This window comes from Eurosta solidaginis, chromosome 3 (assembly GCF_040869045.1).
Source record: "Eurosta solidaginis isolate ZX-2024a chromosome 3, ASM4086904v1, whole genome shotgun sequence".
Lineage (NCBI taxonomy): Eukaryota > Metazoa > Arthropoda > Insecta > Diptera > Tephritidae > Eurosta > Eurosta solidaginis.
In genome coordinates this window covers 16760005-16786273 of record NC_090321.1, presented here as the reverse complement: position 1 = coordinate 16786273, position 26269 = coordinate 16760005, and the positions used below count along the sequence as shown (strand labels likewise).

Below are 26269 nucleotides of genomic sequence, written 5' to 3'. Positions count from 1 at the left end.
CTTATCTATTGCTTAATTCAATATTTTGTGAAGCATTTTTTTGATTGTAATGAATTTTTGTAAGGTTTTTCTTCTTTTGAGAATATAAGTACTTAAGTGTTTTTTACAAGCTTACTTACTTACTTAATTGGCGCTTAACCGTCTAAACGGTTATGGCCGTCCAACAAGGCGCGCCAGTCGCTCCTTCGCTCCGCCAACCGGCGCCAATTGGTCACACCAAGGGAGTTTAAATCGTTTTCCACCTGGTCCTTCCAACGGAGTGTTGGCCGCCCTCTACCTCTGCTTCCATAGGCGGGTTCCGATAGAAACACTTTCTTGGCCGGAGCATCATCTTTCATTCGCATAACATGGCCTAGCCAGCGCAGCCGCTGCGTTTTAATTCGCTGGACTATGTTGATGTCTGCGTATAGCTCGTACAGCTCATCACTAAATCTTCTTCGGTACTCGCCATCGCCAACGCGTAGAGGTCCATAAATCTTTCGAAGAACTTTTCACTCCCAAAGCCGCTTCATCTGCTGTTGTCATGGTCCATGCTTCTGCCCCATATAGCAGGACGGGTACGATAAGTGACTTGTAGAGTATGATTTTCGTTCGCCGAGAGAGGACTTTACTTTTCAATTGCCTACCTAGTCCAAAGTAGCATTTATTGGCAAGATTGATTCTTCGCTGGATTTGATCATACATATCACTATCAAAATGCGCGCAAAGCTAAACTTAAAGCAGTGGACTTTGACTTTATCATAGGAATTAAAAAAGGATACTTGAAGTGTTTATGAAAATGTGACAGCCTACCACTAAAAAGCCGTTGACTGGAATAAAAAGTACTGAGGAGGTGATATTCTCTCCTTGTTGCTCACCACTTTTATATACGGCAAGTATAATCAGCCATTGATAGTCCTTTATATATGCCAAATCAATAAAAAAATTCGAATCAGCAGCGGACAATAACGAATTGAATTCTCTCGAACAGATGTTTTTGCATTGAATGTTTTATCGGTTATTCACTATTAAAGCAGATCTAAGTTAATGCTAATCGATGTCTAAAACAACTGTTCAAAAGTAGAATAGCAAGCGAGAGTAGGCTCAATAAAAGATATAAAAAGCTGCAAAAATCTTAAATTGAAACTAGTAGCACCATTTTGATAGTCTAACGCTGTCACTGAAAACTGCAACAGAGAAATGCTGCTAAAACGCCGATGCAGCGTAATTATGACCGTTGCTCTGATGTTCATTATTAGCAGTATAAGCGGTGTAAGTGCCGCGTGTTTACTTAATGTCCATGGCAATTTACCAATCATAATGAAATCAGATAATGTCAATCGCATTATGTATGCCCAAGAGGAGGGCGCGATCAAGATGAATGAAACGGATGAGTTGGAGGTACATTGTCTAAATGGCGTCAAGTGAGTAATATTTTCATATATATTATAATAAGTTTCTGTGTTACATTACTTCAACCATTTAAATGTTCCTTAGTATTCAAACTAAATTGAACAGTGCCACACAAAATATTATCGCTGGCGGTAGTAAACAATTTAAATGTTACAAAGGCAATCGCATACATTATCGTAATGCGAATGTAAGCGTTTATAAGGACTCCAGTGTAAATTCCATTTTTATTAGCTGTCAAAATCCATGGAAGCAAACGCTGTACGAAAGTGGCACGAAATTGCCGAAATGTAATCAATACATGAACTATGCGATGGGTCTGGCTATACCGAATGTTAAAGACATCATATCGGCTGGTATGTGTTATGATCTGGATACACTAGCGCTTAAATATGTCAACTACTTGGCTTATCGACCGCAATATAATAAGATAATTCAGGTGAGTTGTATTAGCGTGCTAAGATTATAATTTTGAACGAGGAAAGCTTGCATTTACAGCAGCGAACAGCAAAAAAAGCAGTGCCAATTTTTATTATATTCAATAAAATTTTAAGTAAAAATTTTTTTTTTGCTATCGATAATTTAAAAAAAAAACTTAATTCTATGAATTTTATAACATAAACTATGCAAAACGATCTTAAAAAGGTTTTTGAAAATTCGAGAAAATTTTACAGAAATTACGAACTTTTTATTTGGAGTTCTCTGAATTTTTTTGAGTATGCAGTTTTGTAGCCAATCAATATAAGTCTAACAAGGCACAAATAAGCGCTCTCTTGAAATTTTCATTGTCTTTTGAAAATTTTGTTTGAAAGTCGTTTTAAATATACATATGTATGTACCTCCATATAAAGTGCGAACATTATTTTTATATGAAAAAAGTTTGAAACACCCTTCAGAAAAAAATTATCAAAAATCAATGCGAGCTTTGAGAAATCAATAGCGTGAAATTTCTCAGACCAAAATTGTTTGGGCTACAAAACTGCAAACCAAAAAAATCCAGAGAACTCAAAAAAAAAAAATTGAAAATTTTCGTAAAATTTATTTTTTAGTATTTACGAAAATGTTTTTGAGTAGCAGTTACAAAATTTAAGATATCTTCTCTTAAAACCCGAATTTAAAAAAGGAAAAATTTTAGTTGATGGTATTTGAAAAAAAAAATTGCTATAGCTATTGTTTTGCTCGCTTCTGCATATTCATTTACGTATTTTAATTGACTATCTCGGAAGCTGATCAATCGATTTGTTTTACCACTAAGGATGGCTTTTCAATGTTGCCACTTAATAATAGTGTTTTTAATAAACTACGATATGCCAATGTTAGAACAACAAAAAATGTTTTTAAGTTGAGTTGCCTGTTAGGGTTACCACCTATAGAAATAGAAAGTCATAAACTGGGATTTTCTCCTTATGTGCTGCCACCAAATATATTTCTACAATGTTGCCATCTATTTAAATTTTTTTAAATTACACAACATAAGCCAATGGCGGTATCAAGCAGAAGATATTTTATGAATTATTGCTTTAATTGTATGAAAACATTTATTTGAAGCAATTTTTAATTTATAATTTATTTAATAATTTGGGAAAAATTTAAACAACGGGACATCAGGACGGACAAGGTGACAGCTGTTTCGATTATACCTTGTAAATCTCTTCAATATCGAAACAGCTGTCGCCTTGTCCGTCCTGATGTCGCGTTATTTAAATTTTTCGTTTCGAAAGCAAAAATATTTGTAGATGGGGTTACCACCTAGAGCTATCGCCTATTGCTTTAAATATCAGCTACTATCCCGAAAAGGCTCAACAGGCTTGAATAGAAGTTTTAAACAGATTTTGTATCAAATTTTGATATCATCTTCGCCAGAGTCACCGCTAAGGGTGTGTAAATGGTTGCCACCTCTTCGAGTTTGTTTTTTAATTAAAAGAAATATAAAAATTTGGTATCAAAGGGAAATTACTTCAGGTCGTATTTAAAAACAAGTAAGGAAGGCTAAGTTCGGGTGTAACCGAACATTACATACTCAGTTGAGAGCTATGGAGACAAAATAAGGGAAAATCACCATATAGGAAAATGAGCCTAGGGTAACCCTGGAATGTGTTTGTATGACATGTGTATCAAATGGAAGGTATTAAAGAGTATTTTAAGAGGCAGTGGGCCATAGTTCTATAGGTGGACGCCTTTTCGAGATATCGCCATAAAGGTGAACAAGGGGTGACTCTAGAGTTTGTTTGTACGATATGGGTATCAAATGAAAGGTGCTAATGGGTATTTTAAAAGGGAATGGGCCTTAGTTCTATAGGTAGATGCCTTTTCGTTATATCGTCATAAAGGTGGACCAGGGGTGACTCTATAATATGTTTGTACGATATGGGTATCAAATTAAAGGTATTAAAGAGGGTTTTAAAAGGGAGTGGTGGTAGTTGTATATGTGAAGGCGTTTTCGAGATATCGACCAAAATGTGGACCAGGGTGACCCAGAACATCATCTGTCGGGTACCGCTAATTTATTTATATATGTAATACCACGGACAGTATTCCTGCCAAGATTCCAAGGGCTTTTGATTTCGCCCTGCAGAACTTTTTCATTTTCTTCTACATAATATGGTAGGTGTCACACCCATTTTACAAAGTTTTTTCTGAAGTTATATTTTGCGTCAATAAACCAATCCAATTACCATGTCTCATGCCTTTTTTCGTATTTGGTATAGAATTATGGCATTTTTTTCATTTTTTGTGATTTTCGATATCGAAAAAGTGGACGTGGTCACAGTCGGATTTCGTCCATTTTTTATACCAATACAAAGTGCGTGAACTGAGTATAGTAAAGATATATCGATTTTTGCTCAAGTTATCGTGTTAACGGCCGAGCGGGAGGAGAGATAGCCGACTGTGTATAAAAACTGGGCGTGGCTTCAACCGATTTTGCCCTTTTTCACAGAAAAATGTCATCGTCCTAGAATCTGAGCCTCTACCAAATTTCACAAGGATTCGACTTATGGCATTAAAAGTATCCTAGACAAATTAAATGAAAAAGGGCGAAGCCACGCCCATTTTGAAATTTTCTTTAATTTTTGTATTTTGTTGCACCATATCATTATTGTAGTTGAATGCTGATATAATTTACTTATATACTGTAAAGATATTAACTTTTCTTTTAAAATTTGACTTAAAAAAATTTTTTTTTTTAAAAGTGGGCCTGGTCGTTCTCCGATTTCGATAATTTTTATTAAGCGTACATATAGTAATAAGAGTAACGTTCCTGCCAAATTTCATAATGATATCTTCAACGACTGCCAAATTACAGCTTGCAAACTTCTAAATTACCTTCTTTTAAAAGTGGACGGTGCCATGCCCATTGTCCAAAATTTTACTAATTTTCTATTCTGTGTCACAAGTTCAACTCACCTACCAAATTTCATAGCTTTATCCGTCTTTGGTAATGAATTATTGCACTTTTTCTATTTTTCGAAATTTTCGATATCGAAAAAGTGGGCGTGATTATAGTCCGATATCGTTCATAAATAGCGATCTGAGATGAGTGCCCGGGAACCTACATACCAAATTTCATCAAGATACCTCAAAATTTACTCAAGTTATCGTGTTAACGGACAGACGGACGGACATGGCTCAATCGAATTTTTTTTCGATACTGATGATTTTGATATATGGAAGTCTATATCTATCTCGACTCCTTTATACCTGTACAACCAACCGTTATCCAATCAAAGTTAATATACTCTGTGATCTCTGCTCAACTGAGTATAAAAAAAAACATATTTCTATCAACATATTACTTAGGTTGCCCCTAGGGTTACTAAATAATCTTTTGTATTTATTTTTATTTAAATATCCGCTGCTATCTGAGAAGTAATTAAATAAATGTTTTACACAAAAAGAGTATCACATTTTGAAACTTTCTACTTGCGAAACTAGAGACCTTTTACAAGTTTGAATTTTTGTTAAATTAAGCGGTATGTTCCAATCTTTTCAGTCGTACTTCAAAAAAAGTATTTCTAAGTGAGTTGCCACCTAACGGTGTGTTATTTATTTCTTTACAAATGCGATAATATGCCAAAAAACTCATCCGAATTGAATATAATTAGGTAAATAGCTATTGCTTGACAATACCAAAATTTTTATTAAGGTGCAGCCACTGAGGAAGATACCTTTAGGAGGTTGCCACCGATTTAAACTTTTTTAAACTTTATTAAATTTCACAATGTTGGTTTCAAACTTATTTTACGCCGAAGTAAAGAAATACTTTATGGGTTATCACCTTATACTATTATATATAGTATATATAATATAGTATATATATATTATATACTCTTTGTCTATCTACTACTGTCTCCGAAGCTTATATACCGATTTGGATGAAATTTAATACATATGTAGATAGTGTATTATATTTTAAGACTTTTTGTGTAGGTGTTCCAACTCCGGATTTGAAATTGGGAAAATAAGCGAGATACGTCAATATGAATATCCACCAACCATATACGGCATTTACATAGAAATATTTTTAATTAGGGATACCACCTAATCCTACTATGTACATTCTTTCATTATTATATATATATATTTTTTTTTGTCCGCTACTATATCGAAAGCTGCTAAGCTCCATTTGTATGAAATTTTATATAACTCATAATATGATTTATTCGAAGCTCTTTCACTTAGCTCATAGAAAATCTATACAAGGTTGACACCTTTTTGAATATATGTAACACATTTTCTCAGTTGTGACGAAATGTATATCAAACGCAAAAGATTTTATATAGGAATATTTTCAAGTAGAGTTATCACCTAGGTATGCCTCAGCTAAGCGCACCTACCTAGGTCCTGCTCTTTAGGATATTGAACATTTCATATAGCTTTTCTCTAAAAATCCTTCTGAGTAGGGCTGTCACCTAACCTATATATAATAATTAATTTCGTATTTGCATATCGCATAGCTGGCGAATTACTGAGGCAAAGGTAAATCACGCGGAGCTAAGCCCAATCACCTCAGGCACCGTCTCCCCCAGCGGGTTAGAGGGTCAGAATATACCCGCTGTAGGTATGCCTGCCGTAAGAGGCGACTAAAATACCAGATTCAAGGAGCTGTGTAACGCAAACCTTTCAGGTTGCTAGCGCAATATATAGCTTCTCCAAACCCAATTCTCAACCTCACCTATCTGCGGCGAATCCTGTTTCACTAACAGACGAGGCTCTGGCGACCGCAAGCTCCTCATGGAACTTGGGGATGGGGAGGGAGGGATGGCCTGGCGGTTTAATGTTCCCGAGTTGGTCGGTGCTACTTAATGGTGCCGTGTTACCGGAGCGTACCGGATCTGCATCCGGCAAAGGACCATCACATCGATAACACTCCCCAAAGCCTTCGGGAAGAAACCTTATCGCTACAACAACAACAACAACAGCCACAGTCTAATTAAAAACCCGTTTTTCTCTTTTTTTCAAATTTCAGGTAAACAATTCGGCTTTGAGTAAAAATCAATTAGTGGTTGATTTTAAAACCAAACTAGGCAATCTCAACACCTACTTTTCGTTTATGAGGTGAGCTATTACTGTACCCTGAAGTAACAAATCATTCAGTAAGTTTCTGGAAAGCCACTTTTCTTTGCATAAATTAACTAATAATCTCAAGTCTGTTTTAATTTAAAATTAAATTTAGTTTATTTCTGTTCCCTCATTTAGCCAAGACGCGTTTAATAAAGAACTGGAGAATATAAAAAAGGAAATCTCGATATTGGAAACTTATGATTTCGATTATGTGAGCTTGTTGCAGGATGTGCCGCTGCAGGATGAATTTGCCGAATTCTCGCACATTTTCAACACAATGTGGTGGCGCAATTTACGCATTGGCAATTGGCGTTTCTACTTGGAGGCGCTCTCTGCACGTGCTAAAGAAATCACTTACCGAGTCTATATGGGTACTTGGGGTGAAATGCGCTTACCTGAAACTGGCAGTGCTAATAAAACTGCTGAAGGAATTCCATTGACTGTTGAAGTTGGTAGTTTAGTTGTACAGCCGCCAGCTTATGTGCGGTCATATTTGAAATCGCTTAGAGATGATGTGAATGAGGAGTTTGTTGTTATTGCTTACAACTCGCCATATGTACGTTTGTGATTTGTATAATTTATAAATTTGGAAATTTTTCAAAACTTACATTTTTTTGCAGTACCACTTGAAAAGTTCAGCGATTTTCTGTCGTGATATCTGCGATCAAATTGATTGGCTTAGAAAGAGCAAATTTGGTCTTACACGTTTGATGTCCACTTTTGGTATTATGTTTTGTTGCCTTCCAGAAGAGGTAGCACGTACATTCAAACAATTCCCATTGGTCTAACCTCGGAAAATATTTGAAAAGGCTAAAGATATTAGATTTTATTATTTACGATAAATTGAATTTTAAATAAATATTAATTTAAATTGAAATTTTTATTAAAAAGTGGCTATTTTCTCGGTGGTCGTAGGACCAAGAACGTTCACGCATTTTTTCGGTGGTCGTACGACCAATAACATTCACGCAAAAGTTCATGAAGCTAAGGATGGAGTGATACGAAGAATATGGCCGCAGGCCAGGTAAGCTAATATTTCGAGAAACAATAAGCCGGACGAGGAAAGCGAAATTAGCGAAAAGTTTATAAAATCGTTCCGGGAGCAGCAGGAAAATGGGAAAATAGTAATAGGGTGAGGAAGGATATGAAGTGGATAGAGTACTACTGTAACGAACCAGGCAACTCCCCCAGCGGGTTAGGGGGCTTAGAACATACCAACGTTGGGTATGCCTGTCGCAGGAGGCGACTAAAATACCAAATAAATTCAAGGGGCTATGTAGCGCAATTTATAGCTTCTTCAACCCAATTGTTAACCTTACTTCCCCGCGGCGAAACCTCTTTATTTAACAGTCGAGGCTCTGGCGCCTCAAGCTCCTCATGGATCTAGGGGTCGGGAGGGCGGTGAGGTTTCATGCGGTCATACTAAATCGCTCCCGAGATGGTCAGGCTTGTACCTTAATGGTGTTTGTACCGGATCTGCATCCGGCAAAGCACCGTCAACATCGATAACACACCAAAGCCTTCGGGGAGTGTCGTTATCGCTACAACAACAACAACAGGAGAATTTTGTGCTTTTGATGCTAAATTTTTTGACTTACTCAATTTTTTATCAGATCTATTGCGATATCCTTCTTGGGAGGTGGAAATCCTGATTGGTTCATATCGGGCAATAGTTTTCTGAGGTTCTGCTTGAAGAAGTACACCTGAATAGTTGAGGACAAAATTTTGTATTACATTCGTTAAAAAATATCGGGTAAATCCACTTTTAGAAATATTTTCATACAGTTTCCAACAAGTGCAAAAAATTTGCAACATGTGCACGCGAATGCGATGCATTATCAGAAAATTTAATATAAACTGAAAACTCTTGATTATAAACAAAATCACTGCAAGTAATGCTTTTATAAACAATGTTTCGCATCCTTAACTTTGAACGATATTGGGTCAAAGTTTTGATTCGGCTTGTGGTAAACAGTGGTCATATACCTACATTTGTATAAAAAAAAAAAAAAAATACTGGTAATATTTCATTTATCAAAATTACAATAGAATACCGTTCTAGACAAATACCAAAAAATATAGGACATAAATTAGTTTGGAACATAAGACTTACAGATAAGAGGTCCACGCAAAACTTATACAAGTGCGGCTCCAACACGAAAGTGTTTACTCTTATCGCAACAACGCAAATCTATATTTTTGTTTATAATTTGCATTTATAGGGTATTTCAATAGGAGCCTCAATTGTAAAGTAGTTGATTGAATAAGAACTTATTTTACAAGAGCAATACAACTTAATCCAATGGCAGCACAGTGTCATTCGTTTTTTCTCCATTAGAGCATATCTCATTTGAAGCTATCAGCGCAAGAGTGGCGTACAATTTATTTTGGTTTCTATTCTAGTGTAATGACCGACACACCATGAAGTTTTTCATATAGATGAGTTCAACGCAATAGGACTGATTACATTTAACACGGCGTCTACAGACCACAGCCACAATAAAGCAAAGCTTGACGACAACCGTAGCCACGCATTGGCTTCTTGATTACTTTGAAAGCGGCAGCCGCCAATATAAATTACAGCAAACAGTAGAGAAAAATTTAGAAAAAAATATTAGTTATGTTTAAAAAACGCCCAAAAGATGATTTTATTTTTTATTATTTGTTATTTACTTCTATTTTAGTTGTTATTGACAAAATAAAAAGGACGCCACTCACTGTCGCTTTCCAAAAATAGAATTAGGTTTAATCTGGCTACAACGGCTTTCGTGATTGATTGTCGTGCTGCTCTGTTGCGCCGAAAATAACGACAGTCATAAGAACATGTGTATAAATAATATGAAAGATGTGGCGGCTACACCGCCGTCGTGAATGTAATCAGCCTTAATCTTATGCATGCCAGTAACATCGCGACAATCACGCAAGATGTTGCGTTTGTAAATATGAAGGAACTTCAGACTTGGCAATTGAAGTTTATTTCGCCTTCACCATTCGCGTACAAAACTTTGCTAATCACTGTTATAAGCATTCTCACTATACAAGAAATATACTTGCTAACATACTTTGTGTCTTATACATTTGCTAAATTGCAGTTTTTAGCTGTTAAAAATGTTAGAAAAGTTACCAACAAGTGGGAAAAATAATTTCAATTGCAAAGTGTGTCAGCGCCCTTAGCCAAAGCAAATGTCGAATTCTTCTTCTTATGCTTTGCCTGCAGCAAAAGTTGAAAGTTGGCTACTTTTCCATGTCAAATGGCACCAGTCTCGCTCAGTCTACCGCTCTCCATAAAAATACGTGCAATCTACTCATAATGCATAAGATTGAGTTAAACGCATCTATATGAAAGGCTACTTATGTGACGGGGCTTTCAGTTACAATGGTTGCCATGAGAACGCTGCATGCCTTAACAGTCAATTAATAGCTGAATTTTTGTAGCAGTCACTTACTTTCCGGAGTCCCGTAAAGTTGTCAACTATTAGTTGGGCTTTCTAAGGAATCGATCATTTTTTTTCACAGGGTTATCTTATGTCATAGCTCTGTTTTTTTTTTTTTTTAAATAACACACGCCATTGGAAAATTCTATATAGTAAAAAGTATACCAGAATTTTGGACGCATGTAGTAGAATAATTTTTTTTTTCGTGCCAATAAAAGCAATTATAATTTTGGCGGTGATATTTGCCTTGCAGAATCGTGCGGCCCTAATAAGCATACATATTTACATACAAAGTTACTTGAATATTAACGTATAAAAGGCAGCAAACCCTTGACGCGATAGTTATTCTCGATCTAAGTGTTAAAGTGGTGAAAATAGTCGGAATGTCCAGCTTAGTGTTCATTGTGTCTTTACTTTTAGGATGCAATTATGTGTTATCGTGCCAAATTACCATAAGAGGTCATTCACCGATATTTACAATGGTCTTTGGATCTAAGACTATAGTTTTTAGAGCGCTCTCAAATATATTGACTTTGGAAGATGAAGAAACTGTAAGGGCTCATTGCAGAGGAATAACAGTGTCTGCTTTACCTACAACTTCGTCTAGGCAGTATCAATATGGGTATAATGAGTATGATTAGGGGTATAATATTTTACATTTTTTATCTTGTATTTTTTGTTTCAATGAATGTATTGTTACATAGCAATAGACAAATGAAACAGAGGATTGACATTAGTTCACCTCGTCAGGATACGGAAGTTTTCACTTGTGAATCGAATTCATTGAAGATTTTAGGCACATCGTATGAAGACGTTCAAGTTTTATGTCCTGTTTACCCCAGTTTAAGACTTTATGAAAGTCAAAAAAAGCTGCCAAAATGCGCAAACTTTACGAGCTACGCATTCGAGTTTAAACTCTCGGAAACTGGCGATGTCATCAAATCTGCCGTCTGCTACGATCTGGATCATCTCGAATTAAAATTTGCATCTTATGTTACTTATGAAAAGAAAGTGGTGGTCTACAATAAGGTTGAAGTTGGTAATGAATCATCTCTTAATCTCAAGCAAGAACTTAATGGATTCAGTAAATATTTTGAATTTTTAAAGAAAGTAAAATAGTTTACTCAAGTTTAATTTATTGCCTGAATATATTTTTTATTCCAAATTTAATTTTATTTATTTGTTATCAAGTGAAAATTCTGAAAATGCTGTTGCACAATCTGCGAAATCGCACTTCAATGCAAATGTGTTCGAATTCGACAGTATAATACAGGATGAATCACTAAAAAAGGAGCTTCAAGACTTCAAATATGTCTTTAATATAATGTGGTGGCGTCAATTGCGTCAAGAAAACTGGCATTTCTTCCTCGATGCCTTGAGCGAGCGCACTCAAACGGTGAAGTATGTGGTTAATGTAGGCACTTTTGGAAATGTTACTATACCAGCTGCTCAAGAAAATTGCACTTCATCTAAAAACCAAGTGGTATCCATCGCTAATGAAGATATGATAATCAAGGCACCAGGATATATATGGACATATTTGAAATCAATAACACCAGGTGTGGAGGAGGAATTCGTTATTATAGGTCATAATTCTCCATATGTAAGACACGAAAATTTATTTACCATATTTTTGCAACTTTAATCCCATGTTTTGAAAATATTTTTTCACAGAAAGAAAATCCAAATCACAGCGAATTTTGTGAAGTTGACATATGCGATGAAATCGAATGGTTGAAAAATAGTATGTTCGCTAGATTAAGACATTTACCGACGCTGGGTTACACTTTCTGCTGTAGCGCTGAGGAAGTAGCAAAAAAAATTGATTATATTCCTTTTAAAGCCAACGAAATTGTGACTTCTACACAAGAAATTCCAATAACAGAGTACATACCCAGCTCCTGAAATCCTGGCAGAAGTAAACAACATCATAACTAAAAGTTAGTTTAGAATAAGCTAACATGCACTGATATCCGTATTTGTGTTTTTTTTTTTTTTCAAAAAAGCTAAGCGCATCTGTATGACAATGGCCGAAACATAGTCAGGGCTGGTTATTTCTACATTATTTGTCAACTACCTACTAGTTAACTAATTTCAGACTAAAAATAAGTAGACCAACTTTTAACTGTTATACCTACATATGCACATATATATGAAAGTGTTATAATAAAAGCATAATAAGCGACCAACACAAATGACTTTTATACTGGGTGCATGAAATCGAATTTGGGTATAGGAAACGAAGTATAACAGAACGCAATCTCTTTTAAATAAAATAAATACAAGGCACGCAAAGCTCCGAGGAGATCTTAGGCCAAGCTTTTCTTCCAATTTGCGTCGTGCTCCTCTAAATTTTCCTACAAAGTGGCGGAACAGGACCTATGTATATGCTTTAAACCGACTCCGAACGGCATCTGAAAGGCAAATAAGTTTTTTCGTTGAGAAGCTTTTAATGGCAGAAATACACTCGGAGAGGTTGCCGAATCACTTGGAAACACTTTTTTCTAATTTAAAACACCTAAACCCATCAGGAGTTCGGGGTCGCCAGAGCCTCGGTTGTTAATAAAGAGGATTTGCCACGGGTGTGTGGGGTTGTTAATTGAGTTGGAAAAGCTAAATATTGCGCTGACCACCCCTTGAGTGATTTTTGATTTTTTTTAATATGAAAATGCTTAAAACGGTTTTCGAAATAATTTTCTTTAAAGATTGGATGCCATGCCAACTTTGCATGACTTCCCAACCAGTTAAAAGCCAAAGCTTGTAGTTTACTATGTTAGGTTAGGTTGAACTGGCCTGTCAATAAAGACCTCACATAAACTGAATGTGTCCATAGTGTTACAAGATTTGTTTGACGAGCAAATGGAAGAATCCAAATTCGGTGCCAGAACTTACGCTCAGTTCTCTTGGCAAATACTAGAAGTTTTATAGGACAAAGCTTAATTGCTGCCTCTGGATACTCTGCCGCCTCTAATCTTCAGCTGGCGAGCGTAGAACACGAACACGTGCTCAACCGCTTCTTCCTGCAGCTTACACTTCCCACATCTGCTTTTACTGACGAGGCCTAACTTATAAGCATGTGATGCCAGAAAGCAGTGTTCAGTTAGTACGCCCATCGTGAGTCTAAAATTTTCTCTCTTCATATATGTGAGCCACTTTCTGAGTGTAACATCGTAGGATTTTCACATGATCTTAGGAATTTTGCAGCCCCGCGCTTCTGTCCACACTTTTCCTGCTTGATGGATCATATGCAACTCCTGTCTCTTTTCGATTTCCCCAAAAGAGATTGAGACGTCTACCGTCGATTCAGCGAGTGCTACACCATCCTTTGCCAACTAATCGGCCACAGTTAAACTTGGTGATATTTATTCTAATATATCATAGAAGATTTCATGAAAAAATCATTTCGATCGGAGCTATATATAATATATATCGCATACAACCGATCGTTCAGAGAAGGGAATTTTTTGCCATTTTTTATATTTATCTTAAAATCATTTAGGTATGTACATCTGTTCACTATATATTTCTTATCTTATACAGCGCATTAGTTGGAGATTATGAATGGGATAAGATTATTGTTCCGGCCCAATCGGCACAGCCGAAGACAGTCCCGTCCTTACTTCTTTTGATTGTAACGAATGTTTGAAAGGTTTTTCCTCTTTCGAGAATATAAGTACTTAAGTGTTTTACAAGCAATATTTTATTGATTTATTTTAATAAACGGCCGTAAGCCCAGTTACTCCTCTTTGATCATACATATCACTATCAAAATGCGCGCAAAGCTAAACTTAAAGCAGTGGACTTTGACTTTATCATAGGGATTAAAAAAGGATACTTGAAGTGTTTATGAAAATGTGACAGCCTACCAATCAAAAGCCGTTGACTGGAGTAAAAAGTACTGAGGAGGTGATATTCTCTCCTTGTTGCTCACCACTTTTATATACGGCAAGTATAATCAGCCATTGATAGTCCTTTATATATGCCAAATCAATAAAAAAAATCGAATCAGCAGCTGACAATAACGAATTGAATTCTCTCGAACAGATGTTTTTCCATTGAATGTTTTATCGGTTATTCACTATTAAAGCAGATCTAAGTTAATGCTAATCGATGTCTAAAACAACTGTTCAAAAGTAGAATAGCAAACGAGAGTAGGCTCAATAAAAGATATAAAAAGCTGCACAAATCTTAAATTGAAACTAGTAGCACCATTTTGATAGTCTAACGCAGTCACCGAAAACTGCAACAGAGAAATGCTGCTAAAACGCCGCTGCAGCGTAATTATGACCGTTGGTTTGATGTTCATTATTAGCAGTATAGACATTGTCTAAATGGTGTCAAGTGAGTAATATTTTCATATATATTATAATAACTTTCTGTGTTACATTACTTCAACCATTTATATTTTTTATACTCAGTTGAGCAGAGCTCACAGAGTATATTAAGTATGATTGGATAACGGTTGGTTGTACATATATAAAGGAATCGAGATAGATATAGACTTCCATATATCAAAATAATCAGGATCGAAAAAAAATTTTATTGAGCCATGTCCGTCCGTCCGTTAACACGATAACTTGAGTAAATTTTGAGGTATCTTGATGAAATTTGGTATGTAGGTTCCTGAGTACTCATCTCAGATCGCTATTTAAAATGAACGATATCGGACTATAACCACGCCCACTTTTTCGATATCGAAAATTTCGAAAAACCGAAAAAGTGCGATAATGCATTACAAAAGACAGCTAAAGCGACGAAACTTGGTAGATGAGTTGAAATTATGACGCAGAATAGAAAATTAGTAAAATTTTGGACAATGGGCGTGGCACCGCCCACTTTTAAAAGAAGGTAATTTAGAAGTTCTGCAAGCTGTAATTTGGCAGTCGTTGAAGATATCATGATGAAATTTGGCAGGAACGTTACTACTATCACTATATGTACGCTTAATGAAAATTAGCAAAATCGGAGAAGGACCACGCCCACTTTTAAAAAAAAATTTTTTTGAAAGTCAAATTTTAGCAAAAAATTTAATATCTTTACAGTATATAAGTAAATTATGTCAAAATTCAATTCCAGTAATGATATGGTGCAACAAAATACAAAAATAAAAGAAATTTTCAAAATGGGCGTGGCTCCGCCCTTTTTCATTTAATTTGTCTAGGATACTTTTAACGCCATAAGTCGAACAAAAATTAACCAATCTTTTGAAATTTGGTAGGGGCATAGATTTTATGACGATAACTGTTTTCTGTGAAAATGGGCGAAATCTGTTGATGCCACACCCAGTTTTTATACGCAGTCGTCCGTCTGTCCTTCCGCATGGCCGTTAACACGATAACTTGAGCAAAAATCGACATATCTTTAATGAACTTAGTTCACGTGCTTACTTGAACTCACTTTATCTTGGTATGAAAAACGAACGAAATCCGACTATGACCACGCCCACTTTTTCGATATCGAAAATTACGAAAAATGCAAAAAATGCCATAATTCTATACCAAATACGAAAAAAGGGACGAAACATGGTAAGGTAATTGGATTGTTTTATTGCCGCGAAATATAACTTTAGAAAAAACTTTATAAAATGGTTGTAACACCTGCCATATTAAGTAGAAGAAAATGAAAAAGTTCTGCAGGGCGAAATAAAAAACCCTTAAAATCTTGGCAGGTATTACATATATAAATAAATTAGCGGTATCCAACAGATGATGTTCTGGGTCACCCTGGTCCACATTTTGGTCGATTTCTGGAAAACGCCTTCACACCACTCCCTTTTAAAACTCTCATTAATACCTTTAATTTGATACCCATATCGTACAAACTCATTCTAGAGTCACCCCTGGTCCACCTTTATGGCGATATCTCGAAAAGGCGGCCACCTATAGAACTCAGCCCCACGCCCTTTTAAAATACTCATTAACACCTTTCATTTGATACCCATATCGTACAAACGCATTCTAGAGTCACCCCTGGCCCACCTTTATGGCAATATCTCGAAAAGGCGACAACGTATACAACAACCACCACTCCCTTTTAAAACCCTCATTTATACCTTTAATTTGATACCCATATCGTACAAACACATTCTAGAGTCACCACTGGTCCACCTTTATGGCGATATTTCGAAACGGCATCCACCTATAGAACTAAGGCTCACTCCCTTTTAAAATACTCATTAACACCATTCGTTTGATGCCCATATTGTACAAACAAATTCTAGGGTCACCCCTGGTCCACCTTTGTGGCGATATCTCGAAACGGCGTCCACCTATGGAACTAAGGATTACTCCCTTTTAAAATACTCATTAACATCTTTCATTTGATACCCATAACGTACAAACGCATTCTAGAGTCAACCCTGATCCACCTTTATGGCTATATTCCTAAATGGCGTCCACCTGTAGAACTATGGCCCACTCCCTCATAAAATACTCTTTAATGCCTTTCATTTGATACACATGTCATACAAACACATTCCAGGGTTTCCCTCGGTTCATTTTCCTACATGGTTATTTTCCCTTATGTTGTCACCATAGCTCTCAACTGAGTATGTAATGTTCGGTTACACCCGAACTTAACCTTCCTTACTTGTTTAGTATTCAAACTAAATTGAACAGTGCCACACAAAATATTATCGCTGGCGGTAGTAAACAATTTAAATGTTACAAACGCAATCGCATACATTATCGTAATGCGAATGTAAGCGTTTATAAGGACTCCGCTGTTAATTCGTTTTTATTAGCTGTCAAAATCCATGGCACAAAATTGCCGGAATGTAATCAATACATGAACTATGCGATGGATCTGGCTATACCGAATGTTAAGGACATCATATAGGCTGGTATGTGTTATTATCTGGATACACTAGCGCTTAAATATATCAACTATTTGGCTTATCGACCGCAATATAATAAGATGATTCAGGGGAGTTGTATTAGCGTGCTAATGGTATAACTTTGAACGAGAAAAGCTTGCATTTTCAACAGCGAACAGCAAAATAGCAGTGGCAATTTTTATTATATTTAATAAAACTTTAATTATATTGTTTTTTTTTTTTTGCTATCGATATTTTAAGTCAAAATTTCTGTGATATAAGCTGTAAGCTTTAATAATTTAGGTGTAAAGTTTTAATGTTAAAAATATATAATTATGTACAATATAGATTTTTTTGTCGCAGACGAAAAAGCCTAATTATCGTTTAAGCTTACAATGAACTTATAAAGTGTTATATTTCTTTAGAGTCAATTTATTGTTTACTTTTTAGTTAATTTTATTAACCAAAATAATAAAAGCTTATTTTTAAAAAAGTTTTTTTTTTCTTTAATTTTATTTTTTACCACTAAGCATTGCAAAGTTGCCACTTAATAATAATTTTTTTAATAAACTACGATATGCTAATGTGAGAACAACAAAAAAGGGTTTTAAGTTGAGTTGCCAGTTAGGGTTACCACCTGTAGAAATGGTAAGTCATAATCTGGGATTTTCTCCTTATGTGCTGCCACCAAATATATTTCTACAATGTTGCCATCTATTTAAATTTTTTTAAATTACACAACATAAGCCAATGGTGGTATCAAACAGAAGGTATTTTATGAATTAAGCGGGGGTTGCCCTTATTGCTTTAATTGTATGAAAACATTTATTTGAAGCAATTTTTAATTTATAATTTTTTTAATAATTTGGGAAAAATTTAAACAACGTGACATCAGGACGGACAAGGTGACACCTGTTTCGATTATACCTTGTAAATCTCTTCAATATCGAAATAGCTGTCGCCTTGTCCGTCATGATGTCACGTTATTTAAGTTTTTCCCAAATTATTAAATAAGATATTTTAGTTCGTTTCTAAAGCAAAACTATTTGTAGTTGGGGTTGCCACCTAGAGCTATCACCTATTGCTTAATATATCAGCTACTATCCCGAAAAGGCTCAACAGGTATGAATAGAATTTGTAAATAGATATTGTATCAAATTTTGACATCATCTTTGCCAGGGTCACCGCTAAGGGTGTCTTAATGGTTGCCACCTGTTTGACTTTGTTCTTTAGTTAAAAGAAATATAAAAATTGGGTACCAAAGGGAAATTACTATAGGTAGTATTAAAAACAAAAAATATATATTTCTATCAACATATTACTTAGGCTGCCCTTAGAGTTGCCAAAGGAGTTGCCATCTAACGGTGTGCTAATTAATTCTTTATACATGCGTTAATATGCCAAAAAAGCTCAACAGACTTGAATAGAATTTGGTACATAGATATTGCATGAAAATACAATACTTTTTATTAAGGTGTAGCCACTGAAGAGGATACTTTTAGAAGGTTGCCATCGATTTATATTTCTTTAAACTGATTTGGATGAAATTTAATACATATGTAGATAGTGTATTATATTTTAAGACTTTTGTGTAAGTGTTGTAACTCCGGATTTGAAATTGGGAAAATAAGCGAGATACGTCAACATGAATATCCACCAACCTTATACAGTACTTACATAGAAATATTTTTAATTAGGGTTGCCACCTAACCCTACTACAGACATTCCTTCATTATTATATATGTACGTTCCTTTGTCCGCTACTATATCGAAAGCTGCTGAGCTCCATTTGTCTGTAATTTTATATAGCTCATATATGATTTATTCGAAGCTTTTACACTTAGCTCTTAGAAAATCTATACAAGGTTGCCACCTTTTTGAATATATGTAACACATTTTCTCAGTTGTGACGAAATGAATATCAAACGCAAAAGATTTTATATAGGAATATTTTCAAGTAGAGTTATCACCTAAGTTTGCCTCAGCTAAGCGCACTTACCTAGGTCCTGCTCTTTAGGATATTGAACATTTCATATAGCTTTTCTCTAAAAATCCTTCTGAGTAGGGCTGTCACCTAACCTATATATAATACTTAATTTCGTATTTGCATATCGCATAGCTGGCGAATTACTGAGGCAAAGGTAAATCACGCGGAGCTAAGCACAATCACCTCAGACACCGTCTCCCCCAGCGGGTTTGGGGGTCAGAGTATACCCGCGGTAGGTATGCCTGTGGTAAGAGGCGACTAAAATACCAGATTCAAGGGGCTGTGTAGCGCAACCCTTTCAGGTTGCCGGCGCAATATATAGCTTTTCCAAACCCAATTGTCAACCTCACCTATCCGCGTCGAATACTGTTTCACTGGCGACACCAAGCTCCTCATGGAACTTGGTGGTGGGGAGGGAGGGATGGCCCGACGGTTTAATGTGGCCATATAAATCGTTCCCGAGATGTTCGGGCTAGCACTTTAATGGTTCCGTTTTACCGGAGCGTACCGGATCTGTATCCGGCAAAGGGCCATCACATCGATAACACTCCCCAAAGCCTTCGGGAAGAAACCTTATAGCTACAACAACAACCACAGGCACCGTCTAATTAAAAGCCCGTTTTTCTCTTTTTTTTCAAATTTCAGGTAAACAATTCGGCGTTGAGTAAAAATCAATTAGTGGTTGATTTTAAAACCAAACTTGGCAGTCTCAATACCTACTTTTCGTTTATGAGGTGAGCTATTACTGTACCATGAAGTAACAAATCATTCATTAAGTTCCTGGAAAGTAACTTTTCTTTGCATAAATTAACTAATAATCTCAAGTCTGTTTTAATTTAAAATTAAATTAAGTTTATTTCTGTTCCCTCATTTAGCCAAGACGAGTTTAATAAAGAACTGGAGAATATAAAAATGGAAATCTCGATATTGGAAACTTATGATTTCGATTATGTGAGCTTGTTGCAGGATGTGCCGCTGCAGGATGAATTTGCCGAATTCTCGCACATTTTCAACACAATGTGGTGGCGCAATTTACGCATTGGCAATTGGCGTTTCTACTTGGAGGCGCTCTCTGCACGTGCTAAGGAAATCACTTACTGCGTGTAGATGGGTACTTGGGGTGAAATGCGCTTACCTGAAACTGGCAGTGCTAATAAAACTGCTGAAGGAATTCCATTGAATGTTGAAGTTGGTAGTTTAGTTGTACAGCCGCCAGCCTATGTATGGTCATATTGAAATCGCTTAGAGATATGTGAATGAGGAATTTGTTGTTATTGGTTACAACTCGCCATATGTACGTTTGTGATTTTGCATTATTTTAGATAATTTGGAAATTTTTAAAAACTTAAATTTTTTTGCAGTACCATTTGAAAAGTTCAGCGATTTTCGTCGTGATATCTGCGATCAAATTGATTGGCTTAAAAATAGAAAATTTGGTCTTACACGTTTGATGTCCACTTTTGGTATTATGTTTTGTTGCCTTCCAGAAGAGGTAGCACGCACATTCAAACAATTCCCATTGGTCTAACCTCGGAAAATATTTGAAAAGGCTAAAGATATTAGATTCTATTATTATACGATAAATTGAATTTTAAATGAATATTAATTTAAATTGAAATTTTTATTAAAAAGTGGTTATTTTCTCGGTGGTCCTACGACCAAGAACGTTCACGCATTTTTTCGGTGGTCGTACGACCAATAACATTCACGCAAAAGTGCATGAAGCTAAGGATGGAGTGATACGAAGAATATGGCCGCAGGCCAGGTAAGCTAATATTTCGAGAAACAATAAGCCGGACGAGGAAAGCGAAATTAGCGAAAAGTTTATAAAATCGTTCCGGGAGCAGCAGGAAAATGGGAAAATAGTAATAGGGTGAGGAAGGATATGAAGTGGACAGAGTACTACTGTAACGAACCAGGCAACTCCCCCAGCGGGTTAGGGGGCTTAGAACATACCAACGTTGGGTATGCCTGTCGTAGGAGGCGACTAAAATACCAAATAAATTCAAGGGGCTATGTAGCGCAATTTATAGCTTCTTCAACCCAATTGTTAACCTTACTTCCCCGCGGCGAACCCTCTTTATTTAACAGTCGAGGCTCTGGCGCCTCAAGCTCCTCATGGATCTAGGGGTCGGGAGGGCGGTGAGGTTTCATGCGGTCATACTAAATAGCTCCCGATATGGTCAGGCTTGTACCTTAATGGTGTTTGTACCGGATCTGCATCCGGCAAAGCACCGTCAACATCGATAACACACCAAAGCCTTCGGGGAGTGTCGTTATCGCTACAACAACAACAACAGGAGAATTTTGTGCTTTTGATGCTAAATTTTTTGACTTACTCAATTTTTTATCAGATCTATTGCGATATCCTTCTTGGGAGGTGGAAATCCTGATTGGTTCATATCGGGCAATAGTTTTCTGAGGTTCTGCTTGAAGAAGTACACCTGAATAGTTGAGGACAAAATTTTGTATTACATTCGTTAAAAAATATCGGGTAAATCCACTTTTAGAAATATTTTCATACAGTTTCCAACAAGTGCAAAAAATTTGCAACATGTGCACGCGAATGCGATGCATTATCAGAAAATTTAATATAAACTGAAAACTCTTGATTATAAACAAAATCACTGCAAGTAATGCTTTGATAAACAATGTTTCGCATCCTTAACTTTGAACGATATTGGGTCAAAGTTTTGATTCGGCTTGTGGTAAACAGTGGTCATATACCTACATTTGTATAAAAAAAAAAAAAAAATACTGGTAATATTTCATTTATCAAAATTACAATAGAATACCGTTCTAGACAAATACCAAAAAATATAGGACTTAAATTAGTTTGGAACATAAGACTTACAGATAAGAGGTCCACGCAAAACTTATACAAGTGCGGCTCCAACACGAAAGTGTTTACTCTTATCGCAACAACGCAAATCTATATTTTTGTTTATAATTTGCATTTATAGGGTATTTCAATAGGAGCCTCAATTGTAAAGTAGTTGATTGAATAAGAACTTATTTTACAAGGGCAATACAACTTAATCCAATGGCAGCACCGTGCCATTCGTTTTTCCTCCATTAGAGCATATCTCATTTGAAGCTATCAGCGCAAGAGTGGCGTACAATTTATTTTGGTTTCTATTCTAGTGTAATGACCGACACACAATGAAGTTTTTCATATAGATGAGTTCAACGCAATAGGGCTGATTACATTCAACACGGCGTCTACAGACCACAGCCACAATAAAGCAAAGCTGGACGACAACCGTAGCCACTCATTGGCTTCTTGATTACTTTGAAAGCAGCAGCCGCCAATATAAATTACTGCAAACAGTAGAGAAAAATTTAGAAAAAAAAATTTATTATGTTTAAAAAACGCCCAAAAGGATGATTTTAGCTTTTATTAGCCGTGTTTTTTTTTACACGCGTATACGTTTCGTTTGCGCGTGAAAAAAAGCGCCTATCCTCGCTTAGATAATGCTTAGGAGACCTATCTAGCGGCTGTGGTTAAACAACTAGCTACAGCAACAGGGTGTACCGAAAAGCGGAGACACAACGCTCTGATGGCCATAGGGTATAACATATAGCTGAATCAGTTGCGATGAATTGTGGACACACATATAATACATAGAATTAGTGTATATGGTGAAACAAAGACACATATTTCAGTTACATCTGAGTATAATGCGTATTGAAATTTAGTAGGACAAAATTTATGCGCAGCAATTTCAGAGGTGTATTTAAAGTTTGTCGCTTAGCAGGCCACATCAAGTTTAAGCGTAAATGGATATACGCCTGTTAAAAACACGGCTATTTTCTGTTATTTACTTCTATTTTAGTTGTTATTGACAAAAAAAAAAGAACGCCACTGACTGTCGCTTTTCAAAAATAGAATTAGGTTTAATCTGGCTACAACGGCTTTCATGATTGATTGTCGTGCTGCTCTGTTGCGCCGAAAATAATGACAGTCATAAGAACATGTGTAAAAATAATATGAAAGATGTGGCGGCTACACCACCGTCGTGAATGTAATCAGCCCTAATCTTATGCATGCTAGTAACATCGCCACAATCACGCAAGAGGCTGCGTTTGTAAATATGAAAAGTGTTTCAGCGCCCTTAGCCAAAGCAAATGTCGAATTCTTCTTCTTATGCTTTGCCTGCAGCAAAAGTTGAAAGTTGGCTACTTTTCCATGTCAAATGGCACCAGTCTCGCTCAGTCTACCGCTCTCCATAAAAATACGTGCAATCTACTCATAATGCATAAGATTGAGTTAAACGCATCTATATGAAAGGCTACTTATGTGACGGGGCTTTCAGTTACAATGGTTGCAATGAGAACGCTGCATGCCTTAACAGTCAATTAATAGCTGAATTTTTGTAGCAGTCACTTACTTTCCGGTGTCCCGTAAAATTGTCAACTATTAGTTGGGTTTTTTTAGGAATAGATCATTTTTTCCACAGGGTTATCTTATGTCATAGCTCTGTTTTTTTTTTTAATAGCACACGCCATTGGAAAATTCTATATAGTAAAAAGTATACCAGAATTTTGGACGCATGTAGTAGAATAATTTTTTTTTCGTGCCAATAAAAGCAATTAAAATTTTGGCGGTGATATTTGCCTTGCAGAATCGTGCGGCCCTAATGTGCATACATATTTACATACAAATTTACTTGAATATTAACGTATAAAAGGCAGCAAACCCTTGACGCGATAGTTATTCTCGATCTAAGTGTTAAAGTAGTGAAAATAGTCGGCGGTGAAAATGTCCAGCTTAGTGTTCATTGTGTCTTTACTTTTAGGATGCAAATATGTGTTATCATGCCAAATTACCATAAGAGGTCAATCACCGATATTTACAAAGGACTTTGGATCTAAGACTATAGTTTTTAGAGCGCACTCAAATATATTGACTTTGGATGATGGAGAAAGTATAAGGGCTCATTGTAGAGGAATAACAGTGTCTGCTTTGTCTACGACTTCGTCTACACAGGATCAATATGAGTATGAGGCGTATGAAGAGGGGTATAATATTCTTAAATTTGTTATCATGTATTTTTTATTTTAATACATGTATTGTTACGTAGAAATAGACAAATCAAGCAGAGAATTGACATTAGTTCAGCTCTTAAAGATACCGAAGTTTTCACTTGTGAATCGAATTCATTGAAGATTTTAGGCACATCGTATGAAAATGTTCAAGTTTTTTGTCCAGATTACCCTCGTTTAAGACTTTATGAAAGTCAAAAAAAGTTGCCAAAATGCACAAATTTTACGAGCTACGCATTCGGGTTTAAGCTGCAAGAAACTGGCGATATCATCAAATCCGCCGTCTGCTACGATCTGGATCATCTTGAATTGAAATTTGCATCCTATGTTACTTACGAAAAGAAAGTGATGGTCTACAAAAAGGTTAACGTTGGTAATGAATTATCTCTTAATCTCAAGCAAGAACTTAATGGATTCAGTAAATATTTTGCATTTTTAAAGTAAGTAAAATAGTTTAATCAGGTCTAATTTGTTGCCTGAATATATTTTTTGGTGCCCCCTATAAATTCAGGAAACAAAAATTCGAAAAACATTTTTTCAGAAAACATTAGTCAGAACTCTTTTTTCAGAAAGAAAAAAATTCAGAGGTCAAAACTCAGAAGTCAAATTTCAGAAGTGAAAATTCAGAAGTCAAATTTCAGAATTCAAAATTCAGAAAGTAATCAGACAGAAAAAAAAACTTATTTTGCGCAATTTGACTTTTGAATTTTCAATTTTTCTTTCTGCATTTTTGTTTTTTGGGGGGAATCATATTTTTTATACCAAATGAAATGTTATATTTGTTGTCAAGTGAAAGATCCGGGAATGTAGTCGCATTATCTACGAAATCACCCTTCAGTGCGAATGAGTTCGAATTCGACAGTATAATACAGGATGAATCACTAAAAATTGAGCTTTATGACTTCAAATATATCTTTAATATAATGTGGTGGCGTCAATTGCGTCAAGAAAACTGGCACTTCTTCCTCGACGCCTTGACCGAGCGCACTCAGACGGTGAAGTATATGGTTAATGTAGGCACTTTTGGAAATGTTACTATACCAGCTGCTCAAGAAAATTGCACTTCATCTAAAAACCAAGTGGTATCCATCGCTAATGAAGATATGATAATCAAGGCACCAGGATATATATGGACATATTTGAAATCAATAACACCAGGTGTGGAGGAGGAATTCGTTATTATAGGTCATAATTCTCCATATGTAAGACACGCAACTTTATTTACCATATTTTTGCAACCTTAATCTCATGTTTTGAAAATATGTTTTCACAGAAAGAAAATCCAGATCACAGCGAATTTTGTGAAGTTGATAAGTGCGAAGAAATCGAATGGTTGAAAAATAGTATGTTCGCTAGATTAAGACATCTACCGTCGCTGGGTTACACTTTCTGCTGTAGCGCTGAGGAAGTAGCAAAAAAAATTGATTATATTCCTTTTAAAGCCACCGAAATTGTGACTTCTACACAAGAAATTCCAATACCAGAGTACATACCCAGCAACTGGATTGCTAGCAGAAGTAAACATCATCATAACTAAAAGTTGGTTTAAAATAAGCTAACATGCACTGATATCTGTTTTTTTTTTTTTTCAAAAAAGCTAGGCGCTTTTATATGGCAATGGCCGAAACACAGTCAGGGGAGGTTATTTCTACATTATTTGTCAACTAACTACTAGTTAAACAAAATTGCAGACTAAAAATAAGTAGGCCAACTTTTAACTGTTAAACCTACATACATATATATATGAAAGTGTTATAATAAAAATATAATGAGCGGTCAACACAAATGACTTTTATAGTGGGTGCATGAAATCAAATTTGGGTATAGGAAACGATATATAATTTGTAATTTTTTTGCAATTGTGCTTAATCCCGTCTTGTAGCGAGTTATTTAACCATTGCTGCTCTTCAATAATTGCAGCTAGATGGATATCCTAAACATTATCTATGTGATAAGCGTTTTATTATCCGCATATGAAGATGTACATTAAGCTGGGTCGATTTATAACCTATATCGCGCCATCGATTTTTCGATAGG

At 35.8% G+C, this 26269-nt stretch overlaps 3 protein-coding genes and 1 pseudogene across 8 annotated transcripts; all 4 read left to right on the top strand.

Moving 5' to 3' along the window:
* Nucleotides 1–1082: 1082 nt before the first annotated feature.
* LOC137246260 (uncharacterized) lies at nt 1083–7841 on the top strand. The gene is made up of 5 exons (XM_067777361.1): nt 1083–1403; nt 1477–1828; nt 6857–6945; nt 7087–7507; nt 7572–7841. The coding sequence occupies exons 1-5, from the start codon at nt 1180–1182 to the stop codon at nt 7737–7739; spliced, it is 1254 nt and encodes a 417-aa protein (XP_067633462.1). The 5' UTR covers nt 1083–1179; the 3' UTR covers nt 7740–7841.
* Nucleotides 7842–10463: 2622 nt separating this feature from the next.
* LOC137246258 (uncharacterized) lies at nt 10464–12568 on the top strand. 5 transcript variants are annotated; one of them, XR_010951432.1, is made up of 4 exons: nt 10482–11028; nt 11090–11495; nt 11577–11988; nt 12060–12568. XR_010951432.1 is itself a non-coding variant. In XM_067777360.1 (4 exons), exons 2-3 carry the CDS (start codon nt 11710–11712, stop codon nt 12288–12290), a joined length of 510 nt encoding a protein of 169 aa, XP_067633461.1. In that variant the 5' UTR covers nt 10559–11028; nt 11090–11709; the 3' UTR covers nt 12291–12303; nt 12392–12568. The 5 variants fall into 5 exon arrangements, 3 of the variants coding, with proteins under 3 accessions (XP_067633459.1, XP_067633461.1, XP_067633460.1); XR_010951433.1 differs by having other exon boundaries at nt 10485–11028; nt 11090–11424; XM_067777360.1 differs by having other exon boundaries at nt 10559–11028; nt 11090–11988; nt 12060–12303; nt 12392–12568.
* Nucleotides 12569–13464: 896 nt separating this feature from the next.
* Nucleotides 13465–20714, top strand: LOC137245849 (uncharacterized; annotated as a pseudogene).
* Nucleotides 20715–23910: 3196 nt separating this feature from the next.
* Nucleotides 23911–26018, top strand: LOC137246257 (uncharacterized). 2 transcript variants are annotated; one of them, XM_067777356.1, is made up of 5 exons: nt 23911–24208; nt 24271–24672; nt 25023–25434; nt 25506–25749; nt 25834–26018. In XM_067777356.1, exons 1-5 carry the CDS (start codon nt 23949–23951, stop codon nt 25905–25907), a joined length of 1392 nt encoding a protein of 463 aa, XP_067633457.1. In that variant the 5' UTR covers nt 23911–23948; the 3' UTR covers nt 25908–26018. The 2 variants fall into 2 exon arrangements, with proteins under 2 accessions (XP_067633457.1, XP_067633458.1); XM_067777357.1 differs by having other exon boundaries at nt 25830–26018.
* The last annotated feature ends 251 nt before the right edge of the window (nt 26019–26269 follow it).

Bases quoted from the DNA above. Each gene is read 5' to 3' on its own strand.
- LOC137246258 (XM_067777358.1), top strand. From the start codon at position 10,769: ATGTCCAGCTTAGTGTTCATTGTGTCTTTACTTTTAGGATGCAATTAT. The intron at 11,008-11,089 runs GTATAATGAGTA...ATTGTTACATAG, and splicing joins TCTAGGCAGTATCAATATGG to CAATAGACAAATGAAACAGA. The intron at 11,470-11,576 runs GTAAATATTTTG...TTTGTTATCAAG, and splicing joins GCAAGAACTTAATGGATTCA to TGAAAATTCTGAAAATGCTG.
- LOC137246260 (XM_067777361.1), top strand. From the start codon at position 1,180: ATGCTGCTAAAACGCCGATGCAGCGTAATTATGACCGTTGCTCTGATG. The intron at 1,404-1,476 runs GTGAGTAATATT...AATGTTCCTTAG, and splicing joins CATTGTCTAAATGGCGTCAA to TATTCAAACTAAATTGAACA. The intron at 7,508-7,571 runs GTACGTTTGTGA...ATTTTTTTGCAG, and splicing joins TTGCTTACAACTCGCCATAT to TACCACTTGAAAAGTTCAGC.
- LOC137246257 (XM_067777356.1), top strand. From the start codon at position 23,949: ATGTCCAGCTTAGTGTTCATTGTGTCTTTACTTTTAGGATGCAAATAT. The intron at 24,209-24,270 runs GTATAATATTCT...ATTGTTACGTAG, and splicing joins TATGAGGCGTATGAAGAGGG to AAATAGACAAATCAAGCAGA. The intron at 25,435-25,505 runs GTAAGACACGCA...ATGTTTTCACAG, and splicing joins TAGGTCATAATTCTCCATAT to AAAGAAAATCCAGATCACAG.